The sequence below is a fragment of the Phascolarctos cinereus genome, unplaced genomic scaffold (assembly GCF_003287225.1).
Source record: "Phascolarctos cinereus isolate Bilbo 61053 unplaced genomic scaffold, phaCin_HiC Scaffold_7;HRSCAF=346, whole genome shotgun sequence".
Classification (NCBI taxonomy): Eukaryota; Metazoa; Chordata; class Mammalia; order Diprotodontia; family Phascolarctidae; genus Phascolarctos; species Phascolarctos cinereus.
This window is the reverse complement of record NW_027556180.1, coordinates 124,000,277-124,012,395: the sequence shown is the minus strand read 5'-3', so window position 1 is coordinate 124,012,395 and position 12,119 is coordinate 124,000,277. Positions and strand designations below refer to the sequence as shown.

The window sequence follows — 12,119 nt, the reverse complement described above, 5'->3', positions numbered from 1 at the left end:
TGGCCTTGGTGGAGGACATCAACCTTCATTCAGTTTAAATATATCCATAGTGTTTTCTATTTCTAGAAGTGAACTGAGAACCAAGTTAAATGTTTTTCAGGTTCACACCACTCAAAGTGTAGAGCTGCTTTGTTTTCTCGGAAACTCAATGCGTTCCAGCTTCTTGAGTATATTTGAATGCTACCCTTCATTAACTAAAGTTACTTGCTTTAATAGAAACTGGTCTGTGGTTTCATGGCTTTATGGAAATGCCGTTCACCTGATTCAGTTCAGCAACTCATCTCCAACTTACATAGTCTTAGAGAGATCCCTCAAAAAATGAAAAAGTGACTTGCCCACAATCATGCAGATAGTATGAGCCATGGCAGGACTTGAACCTAGGTCTCCCATACTTCGTGTTTCCTCATCTATTATACCACATTCCCTCTCTCGGTTTCTCCTCCGAATGCACGTAAGCTCATTGCTTACCATCTTCTGTTTTGTTGTTCAGTCGTGTACAACTCTTCGTGACCTTGTGGACCATAGCATGCCAATTCTGTCCATGGGGTTTTCTTGGCATAGACACTGGAGTGGTTTGCCACTTCCTTCTCCAGTGAATTAAGGCAAACAGATGAAGTGATTTGCCTAAGGATTACACAGCTAGCAAGTGTCTGAAATTATATTTGAACTCAGTTCTTCCTGACTCTAGGCCCAGCACTCTAGCCGCTGAGACACCTAGCTGCCCCTATCCTCTTGTAACTGACAATCACTAAGTGCCTGCTCTGTTATGTGTATGCTACTATTTAAAGTGTTACAAGCTTCTAGAGAGAAAATTGGTTCATGACCATAATAAAACATTTCAAGAGCTATTGCTACTTCTTTTTTTGTTTTGCTAATGTCATTAATTGGGATAACAGGATAATTAGGTTCTGTGGAAAGAAGTTATTAGATGAAAAGTGAGAGGGAGAAGGGGGTGAGAAGGAATAACAGCAGCAGATAGTTCCAATCACCCAATAAATGGGTGATTGATTGAACTATGATTCTTGGGGTTTCAGGGAGGCTTTGGGTAAAATGTATTAACCATTGTGCATTGATATTGGCCAAGGTACAGTTATGCAGGCTATACCTCTGTATGTATTCCCCACTCCGAAATGAGTCAGGACCCTGAAATATGCATCAAACCTTTCAAAAAAAAAAATCCTTCATCTTGGTTGGTACTTTGCAGTGATGCCTGAAATAAGTCAAACTATGGCCTATGAGTTGTAGAGTGTAACTTAGCTCTTTAGTTAGAAGGGTTTCCTAAAGCCTCCTATGAATGTCTTCTATTCCTATTTGTGGGAGTTCTACAGCTCAGCCTTTGTCCATCATGTTGAAACTCTATCCCCTTAATAATACTTGGCAGATGGAATGCCTTTTAAGCAGTGATCTCAAAGTGCATTGTGAACATTTATTGTCTAATTCTCGGAACCCCACTCTGAACTAAGAAGCATCTATTATCATCCAGATTTTTGAAAGAACCTATCTGTCTTGGAGCAGAGGTACTCTGAAGCTGTTCTGGGCCTCTGTTTAATAATGTGACTATCATTCTGGAACGCTTTGTACTGTATTTGCTTTACTTTCTATCCTAGTCCTTGCTCTTCTGGATGCACTTTACAACCCAATGCCTACTGCTGAGGAAGAAAGCCTCTGTGTCCCCCTCCCCCTCCTTCTGTCTCCTTTCCTCCAGCCTCTAACTACTGCCAATCTTTTTATAACCCTGAATATAAGTTGCTAATTGCTACCCCAACATCCTCCCCCCCTCCCAGAAAAGGTAGTATAGGAAGAGACCCCTTTACAATCGGTCCTTGTTTTGGCAATACTTAGGCCTTTATCTCCCCTTTCAAGTAGTTACCCAAGGGATTTACTCCTTGTGGGGGCAGGGGAGAGAGAGACTAAGGAGTGCTTTGGGGATGGTAATGTCACCGAGCTATAAAGTCTTCCCAGAGGCCATGACAAGGAAGAAAACTTGCTCTATTTCTCTTTTGCAGTTGAGTGTGTTTTCTGTTTCCCTTTCCCCTCAGAGCTAATGGTCCCCTGTTCACTGCCTGGGGCAGGCGGCCTGGTGGCTAGACAGCTGTTCCCTGGGCTCTAGAAAGGGTCAGGCAGTGGCCACGCTTGCAAATCACTTTCTCCATTAAGCAAAAGCCTGCTCTCCTAGGGAGTAGAAGGGGCGCCCCGCCTCGAAGAGGTTTATTATCTTCTGAGGTTCAATGTGCCTTCCCCTGAGCCAATCTGGGCCATCTCTGGGGTCAACGGTTGGAACCTTGGGCTCCTACGTCCTTTCTGGAAAGTAGCTTCGTCCACTACGAGTTCCTCTGAGATCTTTGCCTCTCCCTCAGCGCATCTACAAACTTTATTCCAAGTATTGCAGAGGAGACCGCCCTCGGACCCCCTCGCTCGCTGTCTGGCATCCTCGCTACCTGCGTTCCGTAAACAACTCTCTTGGCCACTGGGTCCTAGGATGCACCGATGTAGAACTTGCTCTTGCACCTTCCGTACCGTGCGTTCGCAAAAACTCCAAATGTCCTGCCAATGCCCCCCTACCTAGCCCACAGGCCCAGAGAAGTCCCTTCTGCGATTTATTAGTATTATTTTTACTGCTAACCAAACCTGGTGATTAAGACGAGTAACTAACAAAGAGTTTTCCTTTCACCTTAACCTTGCACACAATCCTTTAACAAATTAATTAATCCTAATGAATTAACACTTCATTTATTTAAACGCGCTACAGTCCATGAATTAAATATTCATGCAGTGATTAAAGACTGTTAAAATATGCATGATTTCGTTAAAATTTTATAATAAATCAGGGCAATGTGTTACATGACAAGGCAACTATTTCCCAGCCCCTCGGAACGGGCTTTGATTCGTGCGGGGAGAAAGGAGGGGGTTGCTAGGGGAGCGCGCAGTTGCTGGATCTTCTGGCGACGGAACTCGGCTCAGATCTCTCTTCCTCTTAACTTGCGGCGTCATTGTTCCTTTTTCGGTTTCCAGACACTTTCCCGAATCTTACTTACGGAAGGAGAAAGCATCATACGCTTCAGGGTGCTAAGCAGAGTGGGTGGGGGAGGGGAAGATGGAAAGGGTGGAGGTGCCAGGAGCGGGGCGGGAGGCAGAAGACTTCACCAAGTGCAACTCCCTGGTTAGGTGTGCTCAGTTGGTGTTTAACTAAGTCAGCTGCATATTTACCTAAGCAGCTAAGAGGCTCCACTTCAGGATCCTGGGCGCTGGCGCTTGGGGGCTCTTCCCTGTTGTTCTTTTAATTACTCCTTATCTGTGTTAGACTAGTAGTTTATTTGGGGGCAGGGAGAAAAAAGGTGAAATTTTCACAAAGATCTGCAGAATCACCATATCGTGGGTTTTCTTTATACCCCAGGATCTCTAAGTAGGTCTTCCAGGCAACTCGCTCTTTCAGCCCTGAGAAGGGGAGGGATTTCGTGGGGGAACTTCTTGCCTACCCGGGGACCTAAATCACCAATCAAGCTTTTCCATTTTTAATAGGATACCATTCTACACTTTGGCTGCAAAAGCAATTATGGCAGCGTGTACACCGGTAATTAGCAGGCCTTTGCTGATGTAAGGAAGGTCCTCATTAGGACGTGGAAATAGTTTTTTTTGCGTTCACCCATAGGGCTTTCTGAAGGTAGGTTGGTTTTGTTATACGCAGGGGAAGAGGTTTTTATATCTGTATACTTTTAATAGCTAAATAGGATATAGTGATTGTTGGTGAAGTTTACTTTGAAAAAAAAATCCCTACACGTATATTATAGGTTTTTTTGTTTTTTGTCTTTTTTTTTTAATGGTGCTACCGCTAGTAATACTTTGGAAAAGCTCAGGATATGCTTAACAGCACTGGGTGGTGTTGGGAAGTGGCAGGCAGCTGATGGAAGTTTCATTTGAACAAAATGGGAACTGGAAACAGAAAACAGCAGCGGCTTATTCCTATAGATTACTCACGAATCCCCAAATCACTCCTTTTTCCTGAGTCTTGTATGAGGTGTTAGTATTTAATATTCTAATCTGTAGTATATTCGTCTTTGGGGAACCTTAAAAGAGGAAATCAAATACAATGGGTTACAATAACATATAAATCCTTGTGCTTTGGGAATAGAGGGTAAGTGGAATGGTTACTGGTGACAGGCAGGTAGGGTACAATAGGGAAATTCGCCTCCTTGAAATTTGGAGCAGAACAAAACTAGTGGAAAAGTAGATGCTTTCTCGATGCCTGCCTCACCCTCTTTTTACTGAAACTGCTGAGACATTAAAATAGAGTTACTGCCCAGGCACTTCCCTAATGAACAAGACCCTCAAAGCTTCCGATTTACTGCGAGGAGTAAGCTGGCTCTTCTCTCCATGAATGCGAATGTTCCCGGTAGGAATACGATGAACAGCGAATTTTGGGGAGGCATTAAAAATGCACCACCAGAATTGTGAGCCGGCCAGAATGCTGCAAATTTGGGAGCCAGCTTCGGAAAAAGGAGATGAGCTACGAAGAAGAAGAGTTGAAAGGACAGTAGAAATAAAGGGAATTGGAAAGTGGGAGGAAGGGCAAGGGGAAATAAAAAGGCTGGATCAGTCTGGAAGGGAAAGCTGAGAGAGTAGGGAGCAGAAAAGTAGAAGCTTTTCCTAGAGAACCAATCAGAGGCAAACAGAAAGACGGGACGGAGGGAAAAGGGTGGAAGAGAGAGAGCGAGAGCGAGAGAGAGAGAGAGAGAGAGAGAGAGAGAGAGAGAGAGAGAGAGAGAGAGATATTGAACTAGTTTTCTCCTTTAGCTTGTCCCTCTCTTGCCAAGAGAAAGAGAGTGTTCCAATATTTAATCTCCCTCAGAGGAGTTGACCAAGACAAGAATTTCCTCCACTTCCTTCCCTTTCTTCTCTTATTCTCTCTCTCTCTCTCTCTCTCTCTCTCTCTCTCTCTCTCTCTCTCTCTCGCTCACTCGCTCTGTGTGTGTGTGTGTGTGTGTGTGTGTGTGTGTGTGTGTGAATCGCTTAAGCCTGGGATTGAAAGGATAAATTTCTTGAGTTTCAAACAAATGTAAAATGGCCCTTTAACTTTTTCCCTCTTCTAAAGGCTCCAGTTTTGTGTCAGAAAGTGATTGCTTTGAAATAAAGTGTGTTGAAGAGGCTAGTACGTTCAGACAAACCTGAGAAGCTACTAAAGGGAAAAGGTCTGAGATAACCACCCTAAATCAACTCTGCAGCATTTGCAGGATTCCACATAATTAGCAAGAGTTCTAGTCACAAAGACTTTACTGTGGTTTCTGTCACCAAAGAAGAAACCAAGTTATCTGATTGAGTTTTGTGAACTTTTTGAATGAGGGGGAAACTGTCTAGAAAGGCAGCTTCTGAATCTCCAAGGCTGAGGGAACATCCTTGTCAGATATTTCTTCTCCCCTAACCGATATAATACTGTATTGATACTAGAAAATGAGAGGAAGCCAGTTACTAATTCTTGTGGCCATATATTTTAGATCTTTCCCCTTTCAGAAATCAAACTCCATATTTATATTCTTACATTTGTCAGGTAAGAAACTTCCAAACTCTCATGAAACCCTAGAAGGAAGAACTTTTTTTTTTTAATCTGAGCTGGCCAAGAACTGAATGTAATCCAGTCCTTGTAACACAGAGAAAAAAAATCAGCACTGCAAAGAGGACAGCAGCTGTCACTCCAACTGATGACTCAGAAGATTGGGGGTGGGGGAAGAGAAGGGAGCGCACTACAGACAGGATGACAATTTGGACCCTCACCCAAACTGACTAGGATTTTTACCCCTCTGAGAATGGAAAAAAAAAAAAGGCTGCCAGAGGAAATATGGCATTTGGCCTGCCACAAGAGGAGGAGAAAATTAATTAATGAGGGGAAGAAATGTGTCTCCGATCCAGCTGATAGACTCCCTGCCCCTAGAGGCGGAAATTCCTTAGAAATCAATAGCTGGTGTTCTTCTTATCCTCCTATTGATAAGATACGAGGCCATGTGATTGTGGGTTATTTTGGTGGTATTCATTTAAAGGGGATGTTCATTAAAAGGGGTGGCGGAGAGGGCTGGAATCTGTGCCCAGTCTGAGACTCCATGCTAGCATAATTAGCACGAGCAAGGGCTATCTGAAGCAGTGCATCAATTGTAGCTTGCCCATGATTGCCAAACCAGTGGAAACAAAGCAGCAAAATATTACTAAGTCATGCTCAGGGCTACTGCCCTTTTCTTTCCCTCACTTTCCCCACCCCCACATATACATGTCCCACTTCTCCACACAACAGGAAAAACCTGAGAAAGGTGAGGCAGGGGGAAATGAAAAGACTGACACAGAAAAAGCAGATTTTTGGATTATAACTTAGCAGGTGGGTAAGTCTAGTTTCCGTTAAAGATATACACTCACCCTGAGCCCAGCTTCCAAATTAGAGGACAGCAATCCACATACTTAGGGAAAGAAGGAAAAATCTTATCTGAATTCCAGTACCTTCCCCTCTGCTCCTTCTCCTATCAACTAACCAGCAAATATTTATTGAGTGCCTGCTCACTTACTCAACACTGTATTAAGTGCTATAGATGAATAAAAAGAAGTATAAGCAAAGGTTCTTGTAACTTGAAGGTCTTACACTCTCGTACAGACAAGTGACAAACACACAGAGCCTATCAGTCACAACAAACATTAATATTAATAATAATTAACATTTCCATTTAAAAGCTTGACTCCTGATTTGAAGAGAATCCCTACCACCCCATTCCTTGTTCACCCCTCCTGCCTGGAGTTTATGGGATTTTCTGGTTAACCAAACAGAAGTGAAATGGGAGAAAGAAGGAAAGGAGATGGGACAAATGGGAAACAAAGCCACAATCTTCTCATCCTGTTGCCACTCTTCTCTCAAAAATGTTTCTCATGAGTATATGGTGATTCATAGACAAAACCTTCCTGCCTGTGTTGTGGTTGACCATAGATGTTGGTTGGAGCCCCAAGTCTTTGCTTTCTCCACAGAAGGCTATATTGTTTTGATCTCAGTCATCCAGCCCCTCTTCCCTTTCTCAAGCTTGAAATGACACCTGAAGTGTAAGCGTAGTCTACATCAGATTGAAGAGGAGTCAGTGTCCCCAAATTCCAGACTCCCAAATCCCAGGTTCCTTCATTGTAACAACTCTTCTTTTTGTCAGTTGGTATAGTTCAGATGAAATGAGAGTGGATTTCAATTAAGATTTGGTTGATCTTGTACACTCTCATAATGACGACCATGGAACTTGCTCTCCTCAGCCAGAAATGTTCTGTTTCTATTCCATTCCCTATCGAGATAAAGTTGCATTCAGTGATCCCAGGGGGCACCATAATGGATGAAAACACAGCTCCTTCTTGCCCAAGTAATTGAACATGCTTCTCAATTCCCTCTTAGGCTGGAAGGGGAAACGGAGAAAAAAGCATGATGAAGTGGACTTTAAAATTTTTAGCATATGAATGAGCAATATTAATGATACAAGTGTGCATGGGGCATAATGCAAAGGGGACAAAAGCCTATGAATAGATATTTGGTTTTGTAGAAATGCACATATACATATATATGGATTCATCTAGATTTAGAACATAAGAGATCCAGCTAGTCTTTTTGAAATAACAACAGATTTATTATCTGATCACTGCTTCTCACAACCAGTCACTTGCCCTTTCCTTTTAACACTTCTGTCACAGATGTGATAATATCTAAATTGTTATTATCACCCAGGGTAAGCATTAGCATCCCTTGGGATTCTATTCACCTAACTGTTGTTTCCCCAGGGATTCATCTGACCTGGGCCAAAGAACAGGTTGGATAATTAGAAAGGTGTTTTTGGCTGTCTTTGGTCTTAATTTATTGTTATCACTATCATCAATACAAATAATTAAAAATTGGGCCAGTGCCAGGTGTTTTTCTAATTTGTTTTAAATTAATATTTTGATTAGTGGTTTTTTTTGTAAGTAGGTTTGTTCCAATTTTCTGTTGAAGAAAAAAGTAAGCAAGCAGACAGGAAAAGGTACAGAAGTAACTAACTTGATTTAAAAGTTACATTTCCAACTGCTTATTCCTTTACTCTGCACTGTTTTCTTGGATTTCCCACTACAAGAAGGTGGTATGTATGTGTGTTTTGAGCGGGGGGGGGGGGCGGGTTAGGGAGGAATCCCAACTACATACTGTTAAGTATTTTCCCTTTTGATTACTCTACGCTTCAGATCACCTACAGCCCGTTTGAAATGTGGGTTTGTACACGGTTGAAGGAGACAAACAATAAAGAAAACGCCCAATTTCACTTCAACAGTCTTTCCCAAGTAGAAAGCACAAGCTCCTTGCTTGTGGCTCCTAAGTGGCTGTCACTGGCAGTGCCTGATACAATAATAATCGCAACAAAAGTATGTGGAGGAAATTAAATTATATGGAAATCAATAGCGTCTGACTGCTTCAAACAAATGTCTGTCACTATGATTATTCTCAAGGAGCCCATTTATAATTCTTAAAAGTAACAGGTTCTCACCGAAAAGACATCACCTTCTGCATTTATGTGTTGTTATTTATACTGTATACAAAGGAATGTGCGGGCATAATTTAGCATACAAATGCCCAGCTGTATGCATTGTATAACATCTCGTTAGACACTCAGGCATAGATGTGTACCGTTAACTAATGGGTATACGTGTGTTTAGATATCTAAAATATATATTGAAGATATATAAAAATTCGAACATATCCAGAGGTGTGCACGTGCATCTCCCCCCTTTCTTTCTTTCTTTCTTTCTTTCTTTCTTCTTTCTTCCGTTCTTTCTTTCTTTCTTTCTTTCTTTTTTTAAGAATATAAATGGTACATACAAAGAAGATAATGTTTCCTTTCTGAACCTACAGGTTTGATCTTTATAGGGCAGCTGTGGAAAAAGGTGATATGTTTAGTGCGCATGCCTTGCAGCCACAGGTGTAACACCTGCACTGTCCTTCCTGGTGGTCATTATAAGAGCAGCTCCCACGCTCCGGCACTCGCTAGACGTGCAAGTGCGCAAGAAGATGCAACAAGGCACAGGGAGAGGGAGGGAGAGGGAGTGAGTGAGAGGGCGAGAGACAGCCGATGTCTATCAAAGCGGTGGAGCAACAAGCTCTCGCGAGAGATTGCCGGGCTCTAGCAACGAGATGTGGGGGCTCAGGTGTAAGAGGAGCGCATCTCATCCCAGCACTAGGATAGAGCAGACAGAGAAGTGAGACCAAGAGGCTGGAGGGAGGCACACTGTGCGGTCCTAGGGAGCTCCAAGCTTCAGCAGCAGCAGCAGCTTCAGCAACAACAGCAGCAGCTTCAGCAACAACAGCAGCAGCAGCAACAGCAGTAGCAGCAGCATCAGTAGCAGCAACAGCAACAGCAGCAGCAGCAGCAGCAGCAGCAGCAGCAGCAGCAGTAGCAGTAGCAGCATCCACCTCCACCACTACAGAAGCTGGTTCTGCTTCTTCATCACCATCCCGAACAAGAGGAGAGTATCAACAGCACTTTCCCCCTTACTTTGGGAGTGTTTTTGGATTTACATGCAAAGCCTTCAAGATGATGTCCATGAACAGCAAACAGCCACATTTTGCCATGCATCCCACCCTACCTGAACACAAATACCCCTCTCTACATTCCAGCTCCGAAGCAATACGAAGAGCCTGTCTACCAACTCCACCGGTAAGGGAAACCCCCACCCCCACTTCCAGCCGCTACAACGCCTTTCCCTCGCTTTCTCTTTCTCTCCTTCTTCCACTCCCTCTCTCTTTCCTGTATACTGCATGTATGTATGTGTGTGCATTAATAAAAAAACCGCTGCGAGGCACATTTTGACAAGCGGCGCTTAATGTTTTTTTCATGTCTTCCTCTGCAATCATCTGAGCGCCTGTGATCTTTTTTGAAAGTGGTGTTCACACGAGTCTCCGACTTCATCCACTTTCTGTATTAATTTTTATGACTCGGCCTCTGAAAGGAATTTTCTTTATGTGCTCTTGTGTTTGACACAATTCCCCAGCTGAGAGTTACATATCCATTTCTTCCTCTTTTCTCCCCTTCTCCTCTCCCCAACCTTTCCTCCTTCTCCTTTCCCCCCTTTCTTCTCAATGTTTTCATTTTGCCCCTTCTCTGACTTGTTCTCCTCTGTCTTTGCCTCTTCTCCCTTCATCCCCTCTCCCTTTGCTCTCCTCTCTTTTAATTTGCCCCTGTTCTTCCCATCGCTCTTATTTTAACCCCCTTCTTGCTTTCATTCCTTCCCCTTGGCCTACCCTCTGCCCTCTATTATTATTTGGTTGCTTTTTGTTTTGCCTTTTTTTTTTGGTTTTGTTTTGTTTTTTGTTTGGTTTCGTTTATGTTGATTGCAGCTGCAGAGCAATATCTTCGCCAGCCTGGACGAGACCCTCCTGGCCCGGGCCGAGGCTCTGGCAGCCGTAGACATCGCCGTGTCCCAGGGCAAGAGCCACCCCTTCAAGCCCGATGCCACCTACCACACCATGAACAGCGTGCCGTGCACCTCCACCTCCACCGTGCCGCTGGCGCACCATCATCACCACCACCACCACCACCACCAGGCGCTCGAACCCGGCGACCTGCTGGACCACATCTCCTCCCCATCCCTGGCGCTCATGGCCGGCGGCGGGGCCGGCGGCGGGGGCGGCGGCGGCGGAGGGCACGAAGGGGCCGGAGCGGGCGGCGGCGGCGGCGGCGGCGGGGGCGGCGGCGGCGGGCCGGGCGGCGGCGGGGCCGGGGGCGGCGGGCCGGGCGGCGGCGGCGGCCTCTTGGGCGGCTCGGCCCACCCGCACTCGCACATGCACGGCCTGGGCCACCTGTCGCACCCGGCGGCGGCCGCCATGAACATGCCCTCGGGGCTGCCGCACCCGGGGCTGGTGGCGGCGGCGGCGCACCACGGGGCGGCGGCGGCGGCTGCGGCGGCGGCTGCGGGCCAGGTGGCCGCGGCGTCCGCGGCGGCCGCGGTGGTTGGAGCAGCGGGGCTGGCCTCCATCTGCGACTCGGACACAGACCCCCCGGGAGCTGGAGGCCTTCGCCGAGCGCTTCAAGCAGCGGCGGATCAAGCTCGGGGTGACGCAGGCCGACGTGGGCTCGGCCCTGGCCAACCTCAAGATCCCCGGGGTGGGCTCGCTGAGCCAGAGCACCATCTGCCGCTTCGAGTCGCTCACGCTGTCTCACAACAACATGATCGCACTGAAGCCCATCCTGCAGGCGTGGCTGGAGGAGGCCGAGGGCGCGCAGCGCGAGAAAATGAACAAGCCCGAGCTCTTCAACGGAGGCGAGAAGAAGCGCAAGCGGACTTCCATCGCCGCCCCGGAGAAGCGCTCCCTCGAGGCCTACTTCGCCGTGCAGCCCCGGCCCTCCTCCGAGAAGATCGCCGCCATCGCCGAGAAACTGGACCTCAAAAAGAATGTGGTGCGGGTTTGGTTTTGCAACCAGAGACAGAAGCAGAAAAGGATGAAATTCTCCGCCACCTACTGAATTTGGGGCTGGGGAAAGAGGGGGACACCTGGGGAGGGGGGGGCATGGGGAGGGTGGCTGAGGCTCGGGCGTGTTTTGTGTTGGGGGGGCTTCCCCCCCTTCCTTCTTTCCCCACGGTCTGATTTTCGTTATCCTCTCTCTTTTTTAAATTTTTTACTTTTCCCTCCCAATCCCCCTCCTCTTTCCCCACTCTCTCCTCCTCTGCGCTCCTCTCCACCCAATTTCCCAGTCCCCTCCTTCCTCCCCCCTCTTTTTTCCCTCCTCCCCCCCCTCCACCCCCTTCCCTCGCCCTCCGCCCGGAGGAAAGAGAATGCTGGGTGTGGAGAGGTGGTAGGGAAGTAGCTGTGAAGGAGGGAGCGAGGGAGGGAGGAGAGGCTTTATTGAGTGGGAAGCAGGGGTGGAGAGAGAGAACAGAGGAAAGAGGAGTTGTGAGGAACTGGTCTGGGGGCTTTTGGAGGGAGGCTAGGTTGGGAGGACTGTATGGGAAGGGAGGGGAAATTGAGTTGTTCTTGACCAGAGACACTTATAAAAATATCCTGGGGACCAAGGAACAATGTACAAAAACCAACCAACCACCAAAAAACAAAAAACGAAAAAAACAAAAAACAAAAAAAAATCTATAGAAATAAAGAAATA

The 12,119-nt window shown here is 46.2% G+C and overlaps 1 protein-coding gene across 1 annotated transcript; it reads left to right on the top strand.

Moving 5' to 3' along the window:
• The first annotated feature begins 9,333 nt into the window (after window positions 1-9,333).
• Window positions 9,334-11,489, top strand: POU4F1 (POU class 4 homeobox 1). Its single transcript, XM_020973303.2, is given in 3 exon segments — window positions 9,334-9,677; window positions 10,358-11,014; window positions 11,016-11,489. Coding segments are annotated over 3 exon segments (1,248 nt in total). The 5' UTR covers window positions 9,334-9,554; the 3' UTR covers window positions 11,484-11,489.
• The last annotated feature ends 630 nt before the right edge of the window (window positions 11,490-12,119 follow it).